Source organism: Hippocampus guttulatus, chromosome 13 (assembly GCF_054856545.1).
Source record: "Hippocampus guttulatus isolate MCC_2025c chromosome 13, RoL_Hgut_1.0, whole genome shotgun sequence".
Taxonomy (NCBI): domain Eukaryota; kingdom Metazoa; phylum Chordata; class Actinopteri; order Syngnathiformes; family Syngnathidae; genus Hippocampus; species Hippocampus guttulatus.
In genome coordinates, this window is record NC_141273.1 from 1,186,675 (window position 1) to 1,212,367 (window position 25,693).

The following is a 25,693-nucleotide window of genomic DNA, read 5'->3' on the forward strand; positions in this document are numbered from 1 at the left end:
GCTAAGTTTTAGCGAACTACAACTAAAGTCATACTGCGAACATCTAAAAAGGTAGCATAGCGGTAACGACTAAGTTGAAGCTAACGACTAACATCACATCAGGCAAACTAGTAACTCACAACTGTCTAGCCAGCAACAATTATCGAACAACTAACATCTAGCTCAATGAAGGCTAACAACTAACAGCTAGAGAAGAAGTAACGTTAACCTCAGACAAAATCGAGTTAAAACATTAACGACTGAAGTCAGCCAACACCTCACAATTAAGTAACATCGAGCTGATAACGACTAACGTGAGGCAACAAGTAAAAAATTTAATCTGTGAAATCTAGCTAAAAACAACGAACAACAACAAAGTGATTTCTGGCAACAAAATGTCTCAACGATGAACAACTAACATCTTGTTAAGAATGACCAACAAACATATGGTTAACAACTAACAGTTTAGGAACATCTAAAAAGCGTCTTGCCAACAACAAACAACTGGCAAACCACTGAAATTTGAGCTCACAACTAAGGTCGGACTCGCAAAGAATAAAAAAATATCACGCCATTAACGTATCACTAATATCTAACCAACAATTAATTTCTATTAATATCAAGCTAAGAACTAATGTCTTGCTAAAAAGTACCTTGTAGCTAACGTGGGGAGGTATTCCCAACACTGGGTCCAACGTGGCCAATTAGTGGAGCTCAATGGCGGAGCCTCGGTCCCGCCTGCTAGCTAAAATGCATTGAACCTTGAGCATCCTCATCAAGGTGATCACATCCTCTCGGTAGCATCGCCTCTAGCCCCAATGGAAGCCCGACCCCTCCCCTCCAGTAGCACCCTCAATCCTCCTTCACTCAGTAGCCATGTACTGCGAAATAAAACGGAGCCCCATTACGCTAGAGATCCTGGGTTACTGTTAGCGTGCAGACGATCCACCACGCTGTCACCAACTGTCCTTTCTGGACCAAGCGGTCTTCACCTGTATAGCTAGATGCTAGTTTACATTGAAAGATATTAAAGGGATCAAGGTTACTTTGATTGCGATACACTCGGGGAACAGCGGTTTCTTGCGCTAACCACTGACTTATTACGGTTAGCTTCATGCAAATAATTAGTGCCACGTTCTGTGTTAGACTAACAACAAATGATTAAATAAGACCTAACATGTTTGCTGTTGCTAGTTGTTAGTTATCTCATGAATGCCAGTTTGCGCTGCGCAAGAGTACGTTAGCACTGAGTTGGTGGGCCGGGCTTTTAGCGCAGAGGTGATCACGCTCAGCTCCCAAGCCAATGACACGTTAGCGGCGCAGGTTCGTACGCTTGAGTAGGTGTGGCTGGACAGTGCAGAATTGCCAGTCAGTTCGAGGTTTGTCAGTCTCTAATAGTTGGTTATAATCTGATGTCTGGCTCTGAAACTTTCACGACTAAGTTTAGTTTCTTGAACTTTAGTTTCTGTTAGTGTCAGCGCGGCTGTCAATCAAGCTGTCAGGTGTTGGAGTTTTTTTGTTTTTTTTGATCCCTCCTTTTCCTGGGAGCGATAGCAAACGTTCGGGATGTCGGTGGCCCACTTTCTGTCCTGGAATGATGAATATGCCACAACATTCCCATGCTACGTTACGTGAGCAATGAAAAGCCCAACCGCTCCATGCGTGTGGCTCCATGAGAGTGTCATTCCCGTCTGTCCATCTGTCTGTCTTCTTTCGTTTGTCTCCCCATATCTGGTGCTCCCTTCCCTTCCCTTCCTCCCTCATCAACATGCCAGACTGATGATTTTTATTCTCTGCCCTCGGGTGTTTTGGTCTGTAACTCCACAACAAAAAATGAAAGGGGAAAAACAAAAACGAGTGTATAAACAGGGTACCAGGAGATCCATTTTATTTTATTTGAAACAAAACTAAAGTATTCTCATCGGTACAGCAGAAAGTGTCGGCTTTGTCCTGAAATTTGCTGCCTCTGGAGAGATTAACGTTAGCACTTTTGTAGTGGATGGGAACTTCTAATTCAGTAAGGGTCACGTTGGCCAGCCCCTCTTCATTGCCAATTAGTACTCAGGCACTGGACATATGCTATAGTTTTTATCTAGACGTTATTTTGAACTGTATTTTGTTTTAGCTAGATATTAGCTGTTAGCGAGACTTAAGTTAATAGCTGGTGGTAAGCTAAATGTTAGCTGGACTTGTTTTCAGCTAGATGTTACTTGGTGGTTAGATAATTAGTTTATTGTTCCACATTAGTTGTTAGCTAGCCTGCATCAAGGTGACAAAAGTCTTTCGTGGCTAGCTGCACGTTAATTGTTCACGAGTCTCAGATCAAGTCGACAATTAAGTCTACCATGGTCTTTTGCGGCTGTTGTGCATCAAAGAGGACGCGTTTGCGGTGTTTAATCATGAAAGACACATCCTCAGGGTCTCAAAGGGAACGCGTTTGTAGTTTTTAATCATGAAAGACAGGTCTTCATGGGGGAAAATGCTTTTGTTGTCGTTTTTTTTTTTTCTGCGCCAAAGCGGCCGTCAGACCTCCCAGCTGCAGCGAGGACACCAAGAAATATGTCGCCTTCATCATCATGTTGACAAAGACATAAGGAAAAAAAAAAGCAATTAAGTGGCAAAGACCTTTTCTTATGTTTACTTTGGCCAAGCACAACACACGAGTTGTTTTTTTTTTCCCAACAGTGCATATCATTCATTTTTATGGAAGTTCTGCTGTCATAAGTTTATTAATTAACTTTGTCTAACATCTTAGTCTCGAGTTGCATTTTAATGTATGAAAAGTGCTACATGAATAAAGATTGATTGATTGATTATATGTCAGATTTTTAATTTATGTACAGCATCAAGTCAATGATTAGCCAACAGCTAACATCTAACTATTAACATTGAATGTATGTACAGTAAACAACTGTCTAACAGCAAATGTCTGTCTAATTAAAATCGAACCGATAGCTAGATATGTAGCGCTAGTTAGCGAGATGTTATTTGGCAGACAATTAAAAAAGATACAATTATTTGTTAGCAAGACGCTAGTCCTGTCCTGAGCGTATGTCAACAAAGTAATGAAGGTCGACATCACGCTTGCTTTAGCATTCTCAGCAAGCATTTAACGTGATGTGATATTTGCCGTCTTTGTGACGCTGAGCTACGCTAGCATGCTTCAAAGGCCTCAAAGCAGCCACTGAACAAACAGATAAAAACATTTCTGACTCTTTGAACTGTGTGTGTGTGTGTGTGTGTGTGTGTGTGTAAGCAGTACAGGAACTTCAAAGGCGCTACTCGGTGGCTAACGCACTTAAGGCGGAGATTTAGTCGCGTTGCAGCAAAGTGTCGACGCGGAGGGTTTCATGGCATCGCCGGCTTCGTCGTCTGGGAGGTTTGACGCGCGTCATGCTCTGCCAGGTAAATATGCAAATGAGCGCTTCCCAGTGGCCGGGATTACTCACGGAAAGCTTTGCTGCTCGATTCCTGACGACTTACAAAAAAGAAAGAAAAAAAAAACAATTTCGGAAAATCAAACCTCACACCATATCAAACCTCACACAATTGCATGCTTGTGATAAGCTCTCCTTATTTTTTGCAAGGAATTGTGTACAACTCTTGCTCTGGGTTGATTGATACATGAATGGGGGAGGTTAATGTGGGACAGTAAATAAGAAAGTAGAAACGGGAAAAAAAGTGAGCTATTGCGAGCGAGGGGTGTCTTCAGTGAAAATGTGAAGAACCTGTCGAGGGAGAGAAAAGCACCACGACTTCCATCGTGAGAACTTTGGCTCACCCGCCGACTCCATCTCTACCGACCCACCGAGCTCACTTACTCACCTCCCTCCATCTCCCCAGCGGAGTTGGAGGTGGAGCGAGCAGGCGAGGATGTGAAGATCTTTTCACCTTGAAAAGACATCTTGATCAATGTTTCATTGTCACCTGCGCCGCCGCAGAGCTGCCGCAGACCAAACCTGCTCATGAGGCACTGCGGCTGTACGCCAACCACGGCCAACACGTGCTTTCCAGCCACACCGCATGTCGACATCAAGAGATATTGGGCAAAAGAGGTCAGTTGGTTGTCCCAACTAGATGGGACAACCAAAAAAAAAAAAAAACAGCGCCAAGTGGCACTTGTAGTTATCGCACAAGTTTATAATTGTTTGGTGCGTCTCAACCCAGCAGGCCATCAGAAAACATCTTCGCACGTGCAGAGCATGCACTCACGTGGCCAAATAAACGAAACAAAGCGGGATTCAGACATGAATAATTAACATGGTTGATCTTGTGAAGATTTCCCAGCAGGTCCCATACGTCATTTTGTTTTGCCCGCATTTTGTCTGCTCAACGTCAGCAACAAACAAGATTCCGCCAGGGCTAATTACGGCGATGGCCGGGAACCGACCCACACAAGGTGGGATATTAAAACCGCGACGGTGGCGCTTTATACGTCCGACGAAAAAAAGAAAAAGGTGACGCTTCATTGCTTTTTACGGCGCAATATGGACACGGGCCATTAGCGCGTGCCGCTGTCCCTTCCAAAGCATCTGCCTCCGTGCGGTTGGATAGATAGGTAGGTAGTCGTGGAGATGGGTAGGAAGGGAGGTGTTAAGATCAAGAGATGAGTTGCTAGGTCGTCGGATGGATAGATAGGCAGGTAGGTAGGTAGGCGGGCAGTTGATGGAACGGTCAGGAGTTGGATAGGTAGGCAACTGGAGAGATGGGTAGGTAAGGATAGGTAGCTGAATAGATGGGTTGCTAGGTAGTTGGGTAGACTGGTAGGTAGGTCGGTAACTAGATAGATGGGTTGGTGAGAGAAAAGTTGGGTAGGCAGAGATAGGTAAAAGATGGGTCAGCAGGTGGTAGGGTAAACCGGTGGCTAGATAAGTGGGTAAGCGGATAGACGGCTACTGTAATTGGGTAGGTAGCTGGATTGATGGGTTGGTACGAAGGCATGTAACTAGGCAGAGGAATAGATGGGTTAGTGGGTGGCTGGATGAGCAGGTCGATGAATACATTTGGGCGTTAGATGGGTACAGAAATTGGTGAGCAGAAGGATGGACGGCTAAGTGGGCGGCTCTGCAGCTGGGTAGAGAGACGGGCGGTGGAGGCGGCTGGCAGTTGACAGATGAGTAGGAAAGTAGGTAGGAAGGGCGAAAGGTGGGTTGAATGTCGCAAAGTAGATTTTGAAGGAGTTGGGAAGTAGATGAGTGCGTATTAAGGGACACAGGCGAATAGATGGGTTGGTACGTACATGTGCGCCATTAGAGCGCACTGTTGTCTGTTGAAAAGCACCTCTGCCTTTGCAGGAGTCCAGTTTTATCCTCTCTCAGGCTAGTGCACCCCCCCCCGTTGGTTTATGGCTCGGCGGGCTCGCTAACGAGAGACAAAAGCATCAGCCCGCCGAGCGACGGACGAGGTGCTGCTAAGCCGAGCGTGCGGGCGCCTCGACGGGCCTGACTGGCAGGATTTAGGAGGCAATCTCGGAGGGACGCCACCCGAAGAGTATGGGAATTGCCCAACATCGTCAGGGTGCTCCTTGGACAAGGTGATCCGCGTACGTCTTGATTCGTGCACGGGTGGGGGGGATGGGGGGTTATATCAAAGCGGCTTTGTGAGGCTGCGAGAAAGCAGCAACGCGGCTGCCATGCTGTCAGGCCTCTAATTCTACCTCCGATGCCGTCAGATTCGACTTCAAGACCCATTCCGTGTCCTTTGACGTGAAATAGAGGCATGGGAGCAACAACAACGGTGCGCCGCGGAGATGGTGGGGCATTTATACCCTCATAACACTCACATCGATGCCGATAAAGGGTTTGAAACGTTGCCATCCGAGCTCATTGACTGCTTTCAACCCCCCACGAATATTGTGTTCGGTGACGAGAATCACCGATTTCATCGACAAAGATAGAAACATACCGTCACCTCTTTAATAGCTTTTTGAAAATAGGACATCAAGCATGGCCGTTTCAGCACGGGAAACAGCTAAATTAGAAAGAAAAAGATTTCTCTGCATTTCTGTGCCTTCTCATGGAGCCGACAGATCTTTGTCTTGAACTCAAAAGCGGTGCTGATCTCCAATCTTTTTTACTGCCGTCTGCTCGTCATGACGGTTTTGTAGAAAGTTTGAATTTCACAGACAAGCTGGGTGAAACCCTCCTCCGCACATACTTCACTAATATAGCCGTCGTTGGTTCTAAACGATTGGATTCCGGTTGATGAATGTAAACATTGAGGGCAGTGAATGCGTTTTCACTCATTTCAACAAGGAGAAACTTAGGGAAAAGTCTCGCCAGTCTTATCGTCCCCTTCTGCGGGCACTGACCACTTCAACTCAGCGTGAAAGGGTCTCGGAGGCTTTGATCCAATCTGCTGCTTTAAAGAATGGAGCGAGGCTTGTTCTTAGTTTGTTCTGGTTGCTGATCAAGCTAAAAAATAAAAAATAAAGTTCACAGCTGCCTTGAAGGATGCGATCGATGCCTGGCCGACCACCCTAGACTTCCTCTTCCCTCTCTGGGGACCACTGTCGTTTGCTACAGGTCGTCAGTTAGACCGCAGACGCCATCAAAGCATTGCGTGAATTGCTCCCAATGGAGCTCTCGGGAAGCGCATACTCTTTCGCGGGAGCCGGAGAAAGCCGAGGGTCGACTCCAATGCCCATTCCGTGTCCTTTAACAATGGTGGCACGGGAGGAAAAAAACTAAAAGTTAAATGAATGGGTCGAATTAAATCCTTCACCTTCTGTACAGAACAGGGAACACGTAAAGCTTTGGCAGGCTGTGCGAAAGGGGCTATACAGGCATCATCCCACCTCTCAAACTACCTTGGACAGCGGAAAATGTGTGGCTCAACTTCAAACCCCCTTTCCATGTCAGTCAGTACCTTTCACACGGAAGGCACAGAAGGTGGGAAGGCAGCCTTGACAGGCCGTGTGAAAGGGGCTCTACAAAGCGACATCATGTCTCTGTTACAACCTCAGAATCTGTGAAATGTGCACGTTAACTTCAATGCCCATTATGATAAATATAAAAATAGTACAGACAAAAAAATCTTGAATGAAATGGCCTCAAGCTGCATTCTGACGGGCTCTGTTACTACCTTATATGCCAGGACATTTGTGGGTCTGCGTCAAACTTTCTTGGAGAACCCCCCCCCCCCCACACCACACACCTCCAATACATCATTCACAGGTCGACTTGAACCCCTCTCCAAAGTCCTTTCACACAGAACAATGAGATAGAGGAGGGAAAAAAAATAAAACATCTTTCACAGGCGGTGTGAAAGGGGCTACACAGCCATATCATGCCGCCGTTTTAGCTCTGAAGCTACAAAATCCACATGTTGATTTCAACCCCCATTCGATGACCTTTCATAAAAAACAGCAATGCAGAAATATTCAGGGGGAAAAAAACAGCTTTGACCAACAGCGTCAAAGGGGATACAAATCCACCGTCAAGGGCGAGCTTCAAACTTTATTCCGAATCCTTTCACACAGATACGGGAACAATTCGAAGAACATTCATGGATTGTCTTCAACCCCTTATTTGGAGTCCTTTCACCGCAAAACAATGAAACAAAATGCAAGCTGTGTCAAAGGGGCTTCACAACTACATGACCCTCTATTACGACCTCCAGGAAATGTGCGTGATCACTTCAACCCCATTCTGTCTCCTTTCCACACAGAGCAGCGCAACAGAGAGGGGGAAAAAACAGCTTTGACGGGGGGGCTAAACAGCTACCTTCGGGCCTCCGCTATGACACAGACTCCATTGGACTTCATGTTGTACTTACAAAGCAGCCTTAACTGGCTGCTCACAAGCGCACGCCATCAACGTTCGGCGCGTCGGCTATATGAGGCATCCGCGTCGATATTTCCGTCAAGCGTCCGCGCCTCTCTGCGAGAAAGCGTCTGGCTGCATTGGGTTGGCGCATTGACCCGCCCGTCACAAGATGAAGGTGGTGCCCGAGGAGATTTTAAATTGGACTTTATGCCTTCCGCATTTGTGTTTATGTGCATTTTTCTTCTGGCTAAGCCTTGTTAGCGAGAAAGGGGGTAATCTCTCTCTGTTGTTGAGAAAGTTTAATGAATTGAACGTCAGATAAACAGAAGCGGAAAAAGTTCAGGTGTCACACGGTGCTTGACTCTATCGCCACGTCAGTGTGATAATCACGCTTGTCGCACGCCTTTGAATTCAAGCTCAAGAAGAAGCGCGGCGGCGGAACAAAAAAAAGAGCTGGGCGCAGAGGATTTAGGGGCTTAGCGGAAAGGGAGATGATCCCACCGGCTCCAATAAGAAGGGGCTGCCCCCCCCCAGTCTTAGCGCCGGCTTATGTTAAGAGACGCCAAAGCCACCGCATCGTATTACACCACATTTGTGTTTCGGCGTTGCATTAAAGGCACAAACAGGGAAAGCCTTCGTACGAAGATGAATGTACTTAGGACATTTCCCTGAGGAACGCCATTCAAAGTTGTTTCTGATAAAAGGTACAGATTACTAATAGCGTAATGTCGACATGTCAAGGTGGGACGGTGGCTCCAAACGCCCTTTCAAACAGCCCGTCGGAGATGAAGTAAAGTCGTAAATTTCCAGTCTCCAAATTTGGTAAATTTGTGGACCAATATCAACACCTCTCCAGCCATGTCCTTTCCAGCTGGACACAAACACAGAAAAATCTTTGGTGGGCAATGTAAAACGGGGGTGATGCTGTCATTCGCTGCGATACGAAATGCCGGGAAATTTGCAGATCGACTTCAATCCCTCATTTGATGTCTTAACTTTGACGCGGAACGTTGACAAAAGCCAGTCAAAAGTCGGCTTCGATAGATATCTTGCCTCTGATTCTCCCTCCGAACTTGGGCAAATTCTTGGCTGCACTACGATCCCCCCGCCCCCATTCCATTTCCTTTCACACTGATTAGCAACACGGGGAAAAAAAGAACAGGCTTTGACAGGCTGCCGCAAAGTGGCTCGAGATACGCTTCTCCGAAATCAGCAATTTCAAGGTTCAAGTAAAAACTTGAGGATTGATCAGATTGACAGTGCGAAAGGGGCTGATTTATCCATTGTCAGAATGGTAGTCTGCCAAACATCAGGATTGGCCTCCAAAAAATAAAAGCAATCCATATCGGTGGAGCCGCGGTCTAAAGCGCCACCTTGAACGCGGCTGCAGGTTTTTTTTTGTTGTTGTTTTTTTTTCCTGCTGCAGATGCGTCACTCACTGCTGATGGGCGGCCGAGGCGAGATCAAAGCAAATTCTATTTTTCGCCCCCAAGCAAAATTGACAAACAGGAGCGAGAAGACGCCAGGCTTTGACCCCCCTCCCCCCACCCCCAATCCCCGAGTTGCACGGAGGTGACGCGCTGAGAGCGCCAGCTGAATTCATGAGCAACTATCGCGACGGTAACCCGTCCTTCCACGGGGGTATATACCCCCACAAGGGCGGCTAAAAGAACAAATGAGGGATTTGTTGTGCAAGAATGACGTTGATCCCCGAGAAGGATGCCGGGAAAGGAACGGCAACACTTCAAAAGGCGCAAACGCTGACTCGGATTTGCGGCGAGAACTCCGTGTGACAGAAATGACAAGAAGTAAAGAGTTCAGTCCTGCCAACATGGCCAGGCACATTTTCCCCCCGTCGTTGTTCTCTGGGTGAAAGGACGCAGAATGGGGGGGCTGAGGTTGACCCGCACATTTCAAGGCTGTGGAGGTAGTGTCAGAGGGCAAGATGGCAACTTCGTGATGCCTTTCAAACTGTTTGTCAAAGCCCATATTTTTGCCTCTGTCGCCGGGTTGTGTGAAAGGTACTGACACATAATGGGGGTTTGAAGTTGACGTGCAAATTTACCGGCTTCAGGGGTAGTGTCACAAAAGTGACTGTGTAGCCCCTTTCACGCGGCTTGTTCAAGACAGGTTTTTTTTTTTTATCCTGCGCTTTGGATGAACGAGCGGCTGACCCGATTCCAGACTCTTCCTGCGGGAGGGGGGAGGGGGTGTTCCAGGTATGAGTAGGACACCTCACACTCACCTCACTTTTCAAGGAGGAGCCATTTGAACGCGGCCTGGCCTCAATAGCACCAAAATAGATTTGTTACCCACTTCCAAGGTCTCCTTTCCTTCCGTCCTTTGTCAACCTCCTTCCGATGAAAGCGGACATCTTGAGCGGTTTTTTTGCAATTTCAAACATTTCCCTCAAAACTCTGAAAGGATCAAGAATTAAAGCTCATCTTTTTAATACAATTCTACTTTTTTTGTGTCTCCAAAGTGTTTGGTCTCTGAAGTGCCTGGTCACCCGTCAAGTGTGAAATTAAACAACTAAGTTAATCGCTCAAATCATCTGTTCCTTTCTGAAAATTGTGTCTTGGAGCGAGCCCTTCTCATATGCCATAATTCCAAAATAACAAATAGACAAAATACACCTCGAGTTGGAAGATTGGCTGGCCGAAGATCCAAAGCCACTTTCAAGACACGGCCAGAATACGCTTTGATTTAAAAAAAGTGCCAAATTCAAAAGCTAAGTTGAGTTTTGTTGTATGGTAATAATTTGGGAGTTTGGTTTTAGATTCAGTTATTTTTTTTAATAACTTTTTGTTTTCTTTGAAAGTTAATTAATTAACTAATTAATTAATTAATTAATGGGTCCCAGTATTGCGTTAAAAAGTCACTTCCAATTCCCAACCAACCGTTTGGCCTTCCTTCTTCCGTACGGTCAGACCAAAATACCAATCGGGTGCCTTTCAAACCAACTCCACGCAGGCGTTTGCGAACTACCTCAAAGACGTTTCTCGGCTTCGAGAACAAAACGGCGGCACGACACGAGCTTTTGTGGCACTGCTTTTTTTTTTTAAGACTTGTTGCTATGAGACACTGGAAGTGGCAGTCGAGCGAGGACCTTTGAAGCCTCACCAGTCAGTTCCATTCACACACACAAAGTTGCGGCGTGGGGACTTAATTGCAACCTTTTCGGCATCTCACAATCAGCCGTCAGCCTTTTCGACAACAAAGTTAAATGGGGGGGCTCTCCCAGTAAATGCCATATCCTTTAGCAAGGGCAGCCTCCTTCTCGCGCCGACATAATTGTCCTTGGATAAAAAGCCGCTGGAAAATGACAGGGTTTTAACATAATAAGCAGCGAGGAAGAGGGGGAGGCAAAAAAATAAAAAATCCTCCGTCGTCGTCGCTGGCGCACTTTCATTCACTCGCACTGCCGTGCGTGTTGATCTCCATTGTGGGGTCGCCACTTAGCATGTAATTGCCGAGTTCCTTTTTGCCTGACGTAAAAGAGAGAGTTGCTTTGCCTGAACCAAATAGCGATAGACGCTTGAACGAGCCGGGCAGAAATAAGCTCGAAATGTCAATGATTTGGCTGTTAAAAGTGAGTCCAAAAAAAAAAAAAAAAGGAACTATAAGAATACAAAGCGAGACGGCAAGGTTGCAAAATCGTTCTGTCATCATTTCGGCTTGTCTAATATGCCAAGTAGCCACGAATGGAGTTGCGCGTTTCATCGTCATTTTTTTGGAAAATTCCGCCCTCCGAAGCCAGTTCTAATTCACTGCATTGCATGAGTAGACCCACAAAAAAAATAAAAGAAAAAAATGGTCTAAAGAACCAATTTTGCCTCAGTTAGACCATTTAATGAATTTCAAATCAAGAAATAGATCAACAAAGCCCTCGTTGGCATGTCTATCACGACGAAACCCACAAAAAAAAATGAGATTGATGATTGATGACTGTTAGCTCCGGCGAGCTTTTCTCTTTGACCTTCATCAGACTGTCGGCTTTTCGATGTCACAATTGCTAGGCGTCGATTCGGTTGAGACACTAACCTGCTGAGATGAATCGATTCCAAAGGTCCCCGAACAGTTTAACACGCCAGCTTTTCTGCCCCCCGCCCCCTTTTGGGAAAACTCTTCATTGCCAACAAATCAATGAGTTGGGACCATCAATTGGGACATTCCTGTTGTCTTTCGAGACCTACTACATTTTACGCTCAGCATGCTTTGCGCCACAACGGAGGAAAAGAGTCCAACTTATGTACAAACAGAACCTGCGCCAATTGATCTATGACCCCGCCCCCCCCGGCCCCCCTTCACCATCAAAGACTGATCTATTCCATCTATTCTTGTTACTGCTCTCCGCAAATCGTGTGCGTGCATGTGTGAGACTGAACGATGCGCACGTCATGCACACACGTCACACACACACACACACACACACACACATAAACATGACATTCCGCTGCCAAGGTGCATAACAACAAGCGCACGGGTATTAGTGTGCATGTGAAGTGCGTTTGTCAAGAATGCCTGTGATGCAAAAAAAAAAAAAAAAAGGCACGCGTGCACTTCTCCACCAACGCACGCACGTACGCACGCACACTCCCACGCAAGTGCGACACTCGGATGCCAAGGCGTCTGCCGCCGTGCACGCACAAACACGTACATGATGAGTAGAATTCTTGTTGGGTATGGAAATGGCATTGTGGGGACCTACACACACACACACCCCATCACATATATATGTATATAGACTCGTATCCATCCAACAATTCCATCCCTGATCTAATCCGCTTCTCCTCAGGAGGTTTGCGGGCGTGCTGGTGCTTATCCCCAGCTGACTTTGGGCAGCAGGCTGGGGACACCCGCAACGGGTGCCAGCCACAACCAGTCGCGCTCACACTCACAACGAGGGATAACTTCAAGCGGAGGCAACCGGAGTACCCGGAGAAAACCTACGCAGAAACCCGGAGAAAACCCACGCGGGCACGGGAAGTCCATAAGCCGGAATCGAACCCTCTGCACTTTAAGGCTGATGAGCTAACCAGTCGCCCACCCTGGCGCCCCACACACAGAGAGAGAAAGAGAGAGAGAGAGAGAGAGAAAAAATGCAGTGCACTGCTGTGCGTGCAACTTGTGTTTCCCTGATGCTGATTTGTGCATACACACAAAAAATAAAAATAAAAAAACGCGCACACGCTTCTCCACACAAATGTCTCAATCTTCGTGTTCGATAGCAATTTGTGCGGTTGTGTACAGGCGTGTGTTTCCTTAACAGTGCCTGTTGCATGCCTCAAATTCAGCACGTGCGCACAAACACACACACACACACACACACAAGAATGAATTGTTGTGCATGATGGAAATCGTGTCTGAGTGTGTCGTAATGATATAAAATATCAGCAAACACGTGTCATCACGTGTGTCATCACAAGGACACTTGTCCACATTCAAACAAATACACACACGCACACGCGCACGCACGCACAAAATGTCTCTGTCGCGGACGTGTGCGCATCTGCCGAGTGCGCGTCGCGCTCGTATCCACGAACTTGCGCGAGCGTCAAGTCGGGTCTGCGTGCAACTTTCAACTCGCAACACACAACGTGCCAATGTCCCTCACGAGTTTTTCTTTTTTTTTTTACCGAGTAGGGCGAGGAGGAGCTGCAGGGGTCCGAGAAAGAGGAGGAGGAGGTGGTCCATGGTGGTCTGCGCGGAACGGTGTGAAGCTAAAAGCCAGCGGCGGAGGTAAATCCACACGAGCGCAACAGCGACAGCGGCGGCGGCGGCGGGAGGAGGAAGAGGAGGAGGAGGAGGAGCGGGGCGCCGGCCGCGGAGGAGGAGAACATGCTGGGCGATTTCAACTAACTTTGGACAAGGCGGCCCCAAAAACAAAAAGCCACCAAAACAAAGAATTCGAAGGAGCCCGCCCGCGTGCGCGCTTGGCCTTCCGCGCTCGTTCGTCTTTCCTCAGCATCCGTGGAAAGTGTCCGCCCGCCCGCCCGCCCGCCCGCCACCTGCGTGCGCCGCTCAGCGCGGAAAACTGCGGATGATTCACTGGCGCGTGCCTTGCCTGCGCGCGCCCCCGCCGCCCCTCCCCCCCTCCTCCTCCTCCTCCTCCTCCTGCGGCCCGCTCGCAGGAAAGCGATCGGAGCGCAATCGATAGTCCATTTGAGCTGGATGGCGTCGTAAAAGGAGCCCAGGCGGCACGGGCAACACGAGATTGGTGGTGGTGGTGGGGGGGGGGGGGGGGGGGGGGACAAAACTTTATTGACACACAAAAAAAGCGACAACCGCAACGCGGGTGCGTTGGCGTGACTTTTTTTCGACGCAGCCCACAAACACGATTTGACGCGAGTACAAGTCACCGATTCGAGCGCTTCTTTTGATGAGCGAGAGTGACGCCATTTTTCGAGGAAGGCGTTCAAATTGGGCTTCCGAGACGCGGTAAGGCGTCCAAAGCCGAGGTTGGGATCCGACACTTAAGGCTTTTGAAATAAGGCTCAGCGTTTCACACGACAGAAAAGGCTTTTGAGTCCAAGGGTGGGGTGTCAAGTATGGGTTCGAGATTGGGTTAGGGTTTCAAGTTCGGGGGTCATTTTTTCCAAAATGAGGGTTTCAAGTCACGGTTCAGCTTTTCAAACTACAGTTTGGGTTTCAAATTAGGGTTTCGGGCCCAAGTGAGAGTTTCAAGACCGGGTTAATAGTTCAAATGACGGTTTCGAGGCCAGGTGACGGTTTCAAACCCGAGTTAGGGTGTTAAAATGACGGTTTCAAGTGATGGTTTGGATTTCGAATGACGGTTTCAAGCCAAGGTTAGTGTTTCAGGTTCGTGTTTCAACCCCAGGAAATGGTTTCAAGTTAGAGCTTAAAATGATAATTAAGGCTTTTAAAAAATGAGATTTTCAAGCCTGGTCAGGGACTCAAATTAGGGCTCCAAGCCCAGGTGAGAGTTTCAAAACAGGGATTCAAATTCGGGTTTCAAGTGATGATTAGGCCTTCAAATGCGGGTTTCAAGACAAGGTGAGGGTTTCAAACTGCGGTTAAGGTTTCAAATTAGAGTTTCAAGTGATGCCTAGGCTTCAAAATTGAATAGGGTTTTAAACACAGGTGAGAGTCGACAACCCAGATGAAGCTTTCACATGTGTGACGCTTCGAATGTCAACTTCAAAGTTTTGAGCCAGTGTTTTTTCAAGTTGAAGAGTTTCGGTAATTGCGGTTCCAAGAAGGGTTGGGTTTTCAAAGAGTGTTCCAAGTGAGCATTTCTCGCCAGTGTTGTGGCTCATCGGGCTTCCAATTGTTGGTACTGCGCATTAGCGCCACCCGCAGGCCTGGAGGCCAAGCGCCGTTTCTCTATCGGCGGCCATGGGCTCAGATTTCTTTTGCCGCCGCCGCACCCGTCCGGCGTTCGGCCTTTGCCGAGCCCTGCGGGCCTCGTGCGTCTCGGTGCTCCCCCCTTGGCCGCTCCGCGCTCGTTTTCAGGCCGGCCGGGCAGACGGACGGACGAAATGTCACGGCATCGAGCGGAAGGCAACGATTTGGTACGTTGAGATGATGAAGCCCGACGTTGTCCAATGACATTTCTTGCCTGACAGGACACATCAGCGTGCGCGCTTCCCGACGCCAACGGTTCAAATCGATGCTCTCCGATTCAAGGTTGGGGTTAAAATTAGGGCATCAAGTCAGCTGTCGGGTTTCAAATTAGGATTTCAAGCCTGGGCTCAGGTTTCAAATTGGAAGACAAAAATGGGGTTCCGTGCCAGGATTAGGGTTTAAAATCGGGGTTTCAAGCCAGGGACATGGTTTCGGGTTAGGGTTTCAAGGTCGGGTCTCCAGAACTGGCCTTCGAGTTCTTTGTTTACAATGTAATGTTTCAAGGAAGGTTCCAAGTCATGTCCTGGCTTACGGTTTCAAGCCTGGGTAGGGTTTCAAATTAGGGCTTCAGTCCTCGGTTCTGGTTTCAATTTTGAGTTTGAAGAGAAAAATTGGGTTGTGAGTCAGGGTTCGGGTTTAAAATTAAGGTTTTCAAGTCGAGTTTCAAGCTGGGATTGGGGTTTCAAGTCTGCATTTGTGTGTTAGTCTAGGGTTAGGGTTTTAACCAGTGGCATAGAGACATTAGCTTGTAAATGGTATGCTTCCAGGGGACCTTCAAGGTAGGGTTTCATGTCTGCGTTCGGTTGTCAACAAATGGTTGACACACAAAGGCTACGCTTCAAACCTTTAAACCGAGTGAGGGGTTCAAATTGGAGTTTTAAAGCCAGGTTGGGCTCCGAAATTTGGCTGTGAAGCCAAATGTAGGGTTTTAAGCCTGGGTTCAGGTTTCAAATGGAGGTTTGAAGCCAAGAATCAGGTTTCAAGTCAGAGGTGGCGTGTCGGGTTCGGGTTTCCAACCTGGGTCAGGGTGTAAAATTTGGATTTCAAGCCAGGATTTGATTTTGCAGTCAAGGTTTTAAACCGATGACTTTGGGGGTTCAAATTAGGGTTTCAAGCCTGGCTTCAGGTTGTCAAAGTTGGCTTTGAAGCCAGGAATTGTTCGTTTCTTTAAGTCAGGTTTTGGGATTCAACTTGGATTACGGTTTCTAGCGAGCATTCAGGTGTCAAATTAGGGTTTGAAGTCTGGGTTCGGGTTTCTATCTTGGATGAAGGTTCCAACCTCCCGCCTCCCCACCCGCCCTCCTGTTGAGAAAATCCCCAAATCCCAAGCGGAGGCAAACGACACAAAGCGACAAGCTGGGGGATGTCGTGACTAAGATGCTGAATTATTGATGGGAACAAAAGTTTTAAGCACAGTGGCGCCACCGCCGCTTTTTTTGTACAAGCAGCAGTCACGGGAAACAAAAAACAAAACAGCGCAACAGAATCAACAGACCGCCGTCGGCTTGTGTGACAATGAGCAGCCGCCTTCGGACATAGTAAATCAGCAACACGAGTTTGGTCAGGCTTTTTTTGGGGGGGGGGGGGGGGCCCTGCATGGAACACATCGGCAAAGGACAGTGCAGCGCACTCTCTGGCTACCGGCCAAGGCTTACAGTTTTCACAGTAGGGTTTCAAATAATTTTAATTTCTTTTTGGGGGGTGGGGGGGGGGGGTTTCAGTTTCTCACCAGGGAATATTCTCTGCTACTCTGTCATTCTCCATGAAAGCGAACGGATTCTCTTTGTGTGAATCGACTTTTAATTGTTTTAACTTGGATAACAACGCAATTTTTTTTGCCTACTTTCTGACATGTTACGAAGCGAACACTGCGGTATAGGAATCTTCATTTTCAATCATTATCCCACTGAATTGAACTGAAACGTTTCACTTAAAAAAAATGAAGCATCCTTGAACATCATCGAGGTTCATATCGAAGTGAAATTTTAAAAAATGCTGATTTGCAAAGAGCTACCGGACGATTAATCGGTCAGGCCCGAGTTCTAATACAAAAATGCTATTCATTAGCCTGTGAATGGCGTTTCCCATGAGGTGTTAGCATTATGCTAGTGGGATTTAAGGCTCAGCCGTTTCCAATACGCAATGTGCATTTCGCTGTCTGGCAGTCGAGTTCCGCGCAGATGCGCCTCATGTTTTGGCCGTCTCTCCCTCCGCCGCATCTGCGCGGTCCTTTCGTCTTCGTCACGTCGCAAACAAGTTCCTCGGAGGAAATAAATAGGCAGGACGGCGACCTAATAAATGGAATCATCAGCTGGCTGACGGCTGTCAAGAGAACATCGGCGGGAAACATTTGCGTGCCGGACGCCTCACCCCCCCCCGCTGCCACCCCTCCTTTCTCCAATGGACTCATTAGCGCACCACCGCCGCCGCGTTACAATATTCATTATTTAGAATCTTTGTGGCCTATTTACTGTGGCGGAGCGGCACACTTTAGCCAAACTCACATCTTGACGCGTCAGCTTCAAGGAGAATTTGATACAACACGGCGAGGCTTCGGGCTCATTAAAGCTTCCCTCGCGCTCAGGACCTGCTTACGTTCTTGCTCTTGCGTAAAGCAAGCGACGCATCGCTAGGAGGAGTTTGAAAAGCCTCTGCGAATTGACCCAAAAATGGCAGCCTCTGTTTTTGTTTTGTTTTGTTTTTGGGGTGGGGGGGGGGCTTCTTCAGAGTTTTATGTGCATCTACTTACTAATTGGCTTTGGGAGCGGAATTTTCAAAAAATTAAGAAACGAGCAAAATTGTAACTAAATTGTCACAATTTTGTCTTCGAAGGACCCCCAAAGTAGCAAATTCCATGTTGCGAAGTCAAACAGGCTTTAGCAGCTGAATTAAAAACAAGTGCAAATAAATAAATACGAACGAATGGCCTTGTCACGTTTTAATCTTTGTGGGACCCTTAAAACCAAAATGGCTTTTTGTGTCTTTTCGGGGATGACCTTTGGAGACTTTCTTTTTTGTGTGTGTCCACTCATGATCGATTTCCATGCCGCGAAGTCAAACTGGCTTACGGAGCTGAATTTTCAAAAATTAATAAACAAAATGAAATTTAAAAATATAAAAGAGCTTGTCAAATGTTAGTCTTTGAGGGACCCCAAAAAACAAAATGGCTGGCTTGCTCTGTCTCTGGCTTTGGGGGTGGGGTGAATCCCCCCCCCCAAAAAAAACTTTGAACCTCTAAAGAAAACAAATTGGCCGGCTTCTTTCTATCTTTGGCGACATGGCTTCGTGAGACTTTTTTTGAGCGTCGACTCACTACAGGCCAACCAAATTTCTTGTTGCCAAGTGAAATTGGCCTCCGTTTTTTTTTTTTTTTTAATGGTTGGGTCTCACGCTTACTATGACGAGATGGAGGGTTTTTTTTTGTTTGTTTGTTTTTGTGTAAAAATTTCCAGACGCTAATATTAACTGCTGTTGATGTGACTCAGCATGTGGATTTTGTGCGCAGACAAACGCGCACGCCTGCGTGTGTGTGTGTTGAGTGAGCGGGTGCTGCCTGGGTAAATACCAAGCTAGCGGATTAGCGCCGCGCCGCCGCTGCGGTTGTTTGTCCCGCATACATTTCAATGGGAAATTCGCCTGCTAAGCGGCCCATTCGAAAAACACTAAATTTGTTCAAGGAATGAATCCTGAAATTGAATTTTTGAGGCAGGTGGGCGGACGGCGGAAGACGCTTGCGCTGAGCTGCCGGATAAAAGCTTCGCCCAAGCACGCGGGAGCAGATTAGCGCCATTGTGTCGAGTCCAAATGAAAAGTTGCCAGCAGGTGTGCCAACTAAAATGCGCCACTACTAATGCCGCTCAATTAAATCCGCTAGCGGCGAGGAACGGGCCTTTGGCGCCCCTTTTTTCACGGCCAATCCTCAAAACGGTCGCCAAACTCCCGACGCAACGTTCCACCCAAAATTAGACAACAAAAACACCAGAAAAAGCTTGGAATTTTCCAGCGGCTCATCTGTTGACGAGATTTGGGCTAATTCCCTGCTTTTGAGCACTTTTCGTGAATTCGGTTCCGAATTGCGTTCAACGCGCGTCGGTTGCAGCGTGCTCATCGCCCGAGCACGATCCCGCGGCCGAGCTGGGCCGCTCACGAGATACCCGCTCTTGACGGATCCTTTGGGCAAGTTCTCTCCAAAGGAGCTCGTCAAAGCACAAGACCTGAAAGCGTCGCCCGCCAGGTGGCACGGGGCGACAAGAACCAATCCACCGCGTCCGCCTGTTTGCGGCCGCTCGGAAGGGTGAGGGCGCGTTTGCTCAGAGGTGATTGAGTTTTCAGCGCCGATTCCGAAGCCGTCATTTTTAATCCCCCCTCCCGTCTGCGCTGGAGCGGAAAGGAGTCCCTGAAGGATGTGACGCCGGCATAATTAGTTCTCCTCACTAATTAGAAAAGCGTCCGAGTGACGGTTAATTGAATCAACCTGCGTTGTGAAGCAAGAAGCGCAGCTGCCTGGAATACGACACGAAGATGCACGCGCACAAAAGTTAATGCCGGAAATGTTTTCGTAGGAGCCCCCGAAAAGTTACTTGACGAGTCAAGAACACACTTCAAAAGTTGTTTTAAGAGAGATGGACTTTTTGATCCTCGTATGTGATTGGTTTATCCAGCGAATGATCACATTCACAAATAAAAGCACCAGTAAATCGTATGCGACAAAAAAAAAAAAAAAAGGCCCCAAATTTAAGCCCGTTTTCACTCTTATTTTTTTTTAAAAATTGGGTCAGCTCAAAAATTTACTTTTAAATTATTAAAAAATAATAATAACATGATTAATTTTTTTAATAGCCACTTGCTTTTTTTCACTCATGGGTGCAGCACTTCATAAATGACACTTCATACGAAGAAAAAAGTTGATGTCGAATATACTCCATTTTATTTTGACAGGAGGTGACAGGAAATAAAATCTTAAGATATCTCCTGTTTTTTTTTTTAATCTATTTTCAGATGATTTGATTTTGTACAACCACTTGACAAAATAGTCAATTCAACACAGCGTTTTTTTGTTTGTTTGTTTGTTTGTTTCTGTGTCCGTGCCACATGCGGCCGACACACGCACCGCCTGGTTGACGACATGATTGGTGAATCGAGCCAGTGCGTCCAACAAAGCTCATTGCAGCTCTGCTTAGCTTTCAGATCCAACACGTCAACCATTACGACGGACGAGCGTTTAGTACATCGGCCCCACTAAAAGCGGCTCTGCGTCATCTCAACTCAGCAGCTCACTCGAGGACGCATTTTCAGCAAATATTTATTTGCTTGTTTCATTTCCCGCTCGGCGCTCTGGAGAAGTCCCAATTATTTTTTTACACACAAATGAGGCGGGTGCGTGTGGAACCGCAGGCGCCACAGCAGGAGTTGGAATGGACTTTCAATTTTTTATTTTTAATGACAGTCAAAAATTTGATGCTCTGCGAGATGGATTCAAGGGAAAAAAATGTGATGGTCTGGTCAGGGGGGGGGGGGGTTGCTGACGACGCCAGCCGCATGAGGTCACAAGCGTTCGCTTCATGGCGTGGCTACGCTGTCTTTAGAAATCATTTTGACGGAGAGAAAAATTACAATCTGCGCCATTTGAACTCGCCGCAACCTTTTCACGGCCTTGCATCAAAGAATCTTTGGGGGGGGGGCTGGTTCCCCCCCTCATCTTTGACATGTGACAGCTTCATCTGCATAACTGCTACGCCTATTTGGGGTGAGGATGAAAAAAAATAAATTAAAGTTTTATCAGGCATGACTGAACCAAAATAGTGGCTTCAAATCAATAGGGCAGACTTCCTGTGGTTTTTCAGACATGGCCTTGAGAGAATTTTTGGTTGGTCCACCTGTGATTGAAACGTTTACGGGGACTGAATTAATGAGCAAAAATGGCTGCCTCCAACCTATCATGTCGTTTTGAGCACGCCGTCTTGAGACTTTTTGTGTGTCTACCTAAATGTTACTTTTTTTTGTTCAATTCGACAGGGTGCAACCAAATGTCATTTTTGCTCTGGGGTGGGGTTCTGAACGTTCAACTGAATCCCACAAGGCACGAGTGGCAAACTAAAATGGTGAGTTCAAAGCAAAACGGCGCACATTCCGTGTTTGCCTCGGCCTGCCTTTCACAGACTTTTTTTGTGGGTCCGTTTCTGAGAAACACGCCGACCAAAATCCTTGCTACCGAGTCAACGTTGCTCTGCAGGCTTCTCTTTGTTTGCGATTGTCCAAGTCAAGGAGCGGATCCTTGACAAAATTGTGAAATTTATCTTTTGTTAGAACCATTGACAAGTCAAAAAAAAAAGACAGGCATTTTGATTTGGAGTCACTATTTTGGCTCAGGAGAACCAAAAACAAGATCAAACAATTCAGCCCGGGAAGCCGGTGTTATCGAGCTGCATGACATTTGGGAGGCGCGTCTGATGTAGGAAGACCGACAAAAAAGTAGGCATGTCGATCATGAGAAGACCCACAAAAAAAAAAAAAGACGACATCCGCAATGCATCCTGGGTCGTGCGACGCATGGGAATATTACACCCTAATCGACACTTTGGATGATCTGTTCCCGATATAAAGTGAGCGTGTGTCGTCCAAGAGGAGGAATGATCCAAATGTTCCTGAAAAACAGCCAAGATGACTTTTTCCTCCCGGACTTTTTGAAACCGAGGCCGTAAAGAAGGCAACGAAGAGCGCGCGCTCTCCACCCGGAGGACAGCTTCCTCACAGCCGATGTCATCGCGACCGCCATCCATCAGCTCAAGGTTCCCGAGCGTTCTTCTCCTCCGCCGCGCAAGTGTGCCGAATTTATCATTCTTAGATAAAGGCCGAGCCGGCCGGCTCGCGCTCGGGGGGGCCCCGAAATTTATAGCCGCAGAGGCCCTCGCCACCACGACGCCGACGCCGAATGCGACAACGGCGCAATCTGTCGTGCCGCCGCCATCCATTTCGATGCCGCCAACGTCGTTCACACCCGTGATAAATGACTTTTTTTTTACCCCCCCTCGCCAAAGTGTTTTCACCGGAGAGGTGCTCCTCTGCGGACCTTTACTGTCAACAAGCCTCCCGATTGGTTTTGAATTGTAGTGTTGCTTATAGACACAAATATATATCGCCAATCAAAGATGATTCAATATGGGGAGCAATGCGACTCGAGGAAAGTTCCATTTGCCAGCGGAACGATTCGCCACTCTTCAATTCGGTGGGATTCCGGATTTATTTTCTGTATCATTTTGCTGCGTAATTCAGTGAGTGACGGCCGTCCGGCCAATCATACGATACGATGTCCGGACGCTCTGCGGCCAATCACGGCACTGACAGTCTTGCGTATGTGCTCCGCTCATACGTGCTCCATAACAGTAACAGTGCGGCGGCGATAGGTGACGCTAATGCTAACCCTTTAGCATGGCGAAACGAGCTGGAAGCTGGACGACCTCAAGCGACACATTTCAGCAGAAAAGTCATTTGAATGCTGTTGGAATTAAACGAAGATTCAAGATGGGGAAAAGGGATCGGATAGCTGGCCAGGAGCTAGCTGGAGGCTAACGGCGGCTAGGAACTCTCTCTCAGAAGCCAACGCTGATGAATGTTAACTACTGAACAATGGTTTATAATTCAAGATTGAAGTAAAGACGTGTACTGCCCGTGGTCTTTGTCTCAAATATGTAAAGTATAAATATTGCTTACATTTTTTAAACATGCTGCTAGCCACATACACTCACACAAAATTCCTATAGGGGGGAGGAGCCAACCCTCCTTTGCGGTTTTTCACTTATCGCGGCAGTGTTCATGCTTTTACACCTACAAATATTCCTACTGTACTCTACATCGTCGTTGGCGGCCATTTTATTGGAAATGGTTACAACAAACTACCGTTATAACGTGCAGATTCGATACGTCCCTCGAGGTACGTCGTCGCGATGTTTGACCATCATTATTTTGACATAACTTGACAAGTCATCGTTTTCAAAGAAAAAAATTGGAATGACAGCTCCTAGGCCAATATTTTAGTGATGGATATGAAGAGGTTGGAACTTTCTGGTCTTCCTGAACGGCGTGCACTTGTCACGGCGCCGAGTCAGTAAATTTCGAGGCAGTGCTGGATTTTTATCACCCAGCTACTCTTGAACGCTTCCCCTTCGATGCGACGCCGTCCGTCTAAATGGAGCTGCCGAGCTATCGATCTTCGAGGGTGCTATAAAACACGCTAGAAATAAAAAAATGTAAAAAGAAGAAAGAAAGACTTACGCATTTTCTCACCCATCTTTTTAAAAAACTTGTCCTGGGGGATAAAACAATTGGATGGGAGCGCGGAATGTCAGGATAAATCCAGAAGAAGCACGGAGGTGACCTTGCGACAATTTGGTTCGCCGTTCGCCACGATATCTTTCGTTTTAAGTCATGACGTTGTCGTCCGGTTCAGTCGGTCGTATTCGACTTCGGTTGGTTGTGGTACGGTTTGGACTTTAGACTTCGGTTCAGTTTTTCATGAGATGGTTTGGTGCAATTCGGTTTGGCGTGTTACAGTTGGCTTTGTCGACGTATTCCTGGGTTGAGTCTACGATGGATCAGCTCGTGGTTGCGCGGTCGGCTTTGTCCTGCTACGGTTCCCTTTCATCGTGGTTTAATTCGGTTCGGCTCGTCGCAGCACGCTTTTTCGGGACACCTCTACTGGTTTGTGATGTGGTTTGGTTCTTGTTGGACTTTGCCTTTGGAAGGCTCCGCTGATCATATTCCGGTTCAGTTTGTCGTGGTACGATTCATTGTGCTATGATTTGGTTCTTGTTGCGCCGGTTGGGTTTGTATGCGTCTGCTTCAGTTCATCATAGTACAGTTTGACTCTTTGTGGTATGGCTGCATTCGTCATCGTGGTTCAGTTCGGTTCATTGCGATATGATTCGGTTGGTCTCGCTTGAGTTCGGTATCGTCATATTTCTGTTTGGTTGGTCATCGTACGGGTCCGTTTTATCAGAATACGGTCCTGGTCCAATCGAATTTGTCATGTTGTGGTTGGCTTTGGCGTAGTACCCTCAGGTTCACTGCGCTGTGGTTCGATTCTTTACAGGCAGACCAAAGACTTGATTTTTGAGATGGAGTGATTGGTTCGGAGGAGAATGAAAGTGGATCCCGGGAACGCGATGACGTTCGGCAATGTTGCTCTTCCTCCAAGCACGCATGAAAGATGCACATGCATCTTTCATGAAACAGCCTCCCGGTTACAATCCCACCATTTCAACACATTAGCATCACGCTGCCACTTTGTGTCTCTCGCACATGTGATTGGTCGCACGCTTGTGTTTGCGCCACTAATGGGCCAAGCTTGAAATGAGCATGTTGCCACTGAAACCGATTTTCGACCTCAACAAAGTAAGTAAGTAAGTAAATAATCAAACCGGGACTAGCTTGTTAGCAGAAAGAGGAAGTAGCAACCTATCAAAGGAAACCAGGCTAAGACAACGAAACATCCATGGACAGAACTTCTGCTCACACTCAGTTCGCCATGAAATAGGTTAGTTTGGTTGGACGCGGTACGATTCTGTTCACGGAGGTCTGCTTTTGCTGGGCTCATTGTCGGAGGGATCGGACGGAGGTTGTACTGTTTGTTATGACATGGCGGCGGTTGGCCGTGGTCCTCTTGGGTTTGGAATGGGACAATTTATTCTGCGGCGGTCGGCTTTCGGGTCGGTATGATACGATTCGGTCCACCGTAGTACCGCGTGCTTCGCTGTGGTTCTGTTCGGCTCGTTGCGGTACGATTTAGTTCACCGTGGTACCGTTTGGTTTGGCACGAGACAGTTCAGTCTATCGTGGTTCCGTTTGACGCAGTACAGTTCGATTGGACTGGGTATGTTTAGATTTGGTCCACGACGGTACACTTTTGGTTGAGGGTTTGATTCTTTGTGGTAGGGGTCGGGTGGCAGTGACGCGGTTGAGTTTGGCTCGCGATAGGCTTCGGTTCACCGTGGCGCCGATTGGTTTGACACGATCCTGTTTGGTTCACCATGGAAGGGTTCCCGTTTGCCGTGGTGCCGTTTCGTTAGCTGTGGGACGGTTTGCCGTCATTGGGGGCGGTAAGGTTCAGTTCATTTCGTTGTGGGAGGCTTCAGTTCATCGTGGCTCAGTTGGCGTTACGGCGTTTTTTGTTTTGTTTTAGAGAGCATTTTTGATGAGATATTTTGAGCTCCTGCTGCAAATGACAAATGGCCTAGTTCTCCGAGTTGAACCAGACGCAACTTTTCGTGGCAAGGCGGCCTTATGAAGACGAGACCGGAACAATATTGAGTCTATATTTTGGGACGCTTTTACGAACAACAAACAGCAGCCATTATCGGTTTTGGGTCGACCGATGGTGATCTTTATGAAATGGAGTGGTTCAGGGCAGAATCTTTTTTTGGGTGGCTGGCCGTTTTATGACCGGTCCTCAGCGTGTTTCTGATTATAGACGATCGGCTGCTTGCACTCACGTCGTGGGAGTCTATTGTATAAATTATGAAGCAGAGTTATTGTCGTCGAACGGGCCGCCGTCCCCTGAGGGAACAGCGCCGCTACACCGGGAA

The 25,693-nt window shown here is 47.4% G+C and overlaps 1 protein-coding gene across 2 annotated transcripts in view; it reads right to left on the bottom strand.

Moving 5' to 3' along the window:
* gfra4a (GDNF family receptor alpha 4a) overlaps positions 1–25,693 on the bottom strand; it is a 75,751-nt gene that overhangs the window by 32,640 nt on the left and 17,418 nt on the right. The window contains exon 1 of one of the 2 annotated variants that reach the window (XM_086127431.1): positions 13,385–13,791. The exons of the other annotated variant lie outside the window; for it this stretch is intronic. Within the exon in view, the coding sequence (XP_085983557.1) occupies positions 13,385–13,442 (58 nt within the window). The 5' untranslated portion in view covers positions 13,443–13,791. Of the gene's footprint in view, positions 1–13,384; positions 13,792–25,693 lie in introns of those variants that run through there. 2 annotated transcript variants of the gene reach the window in all.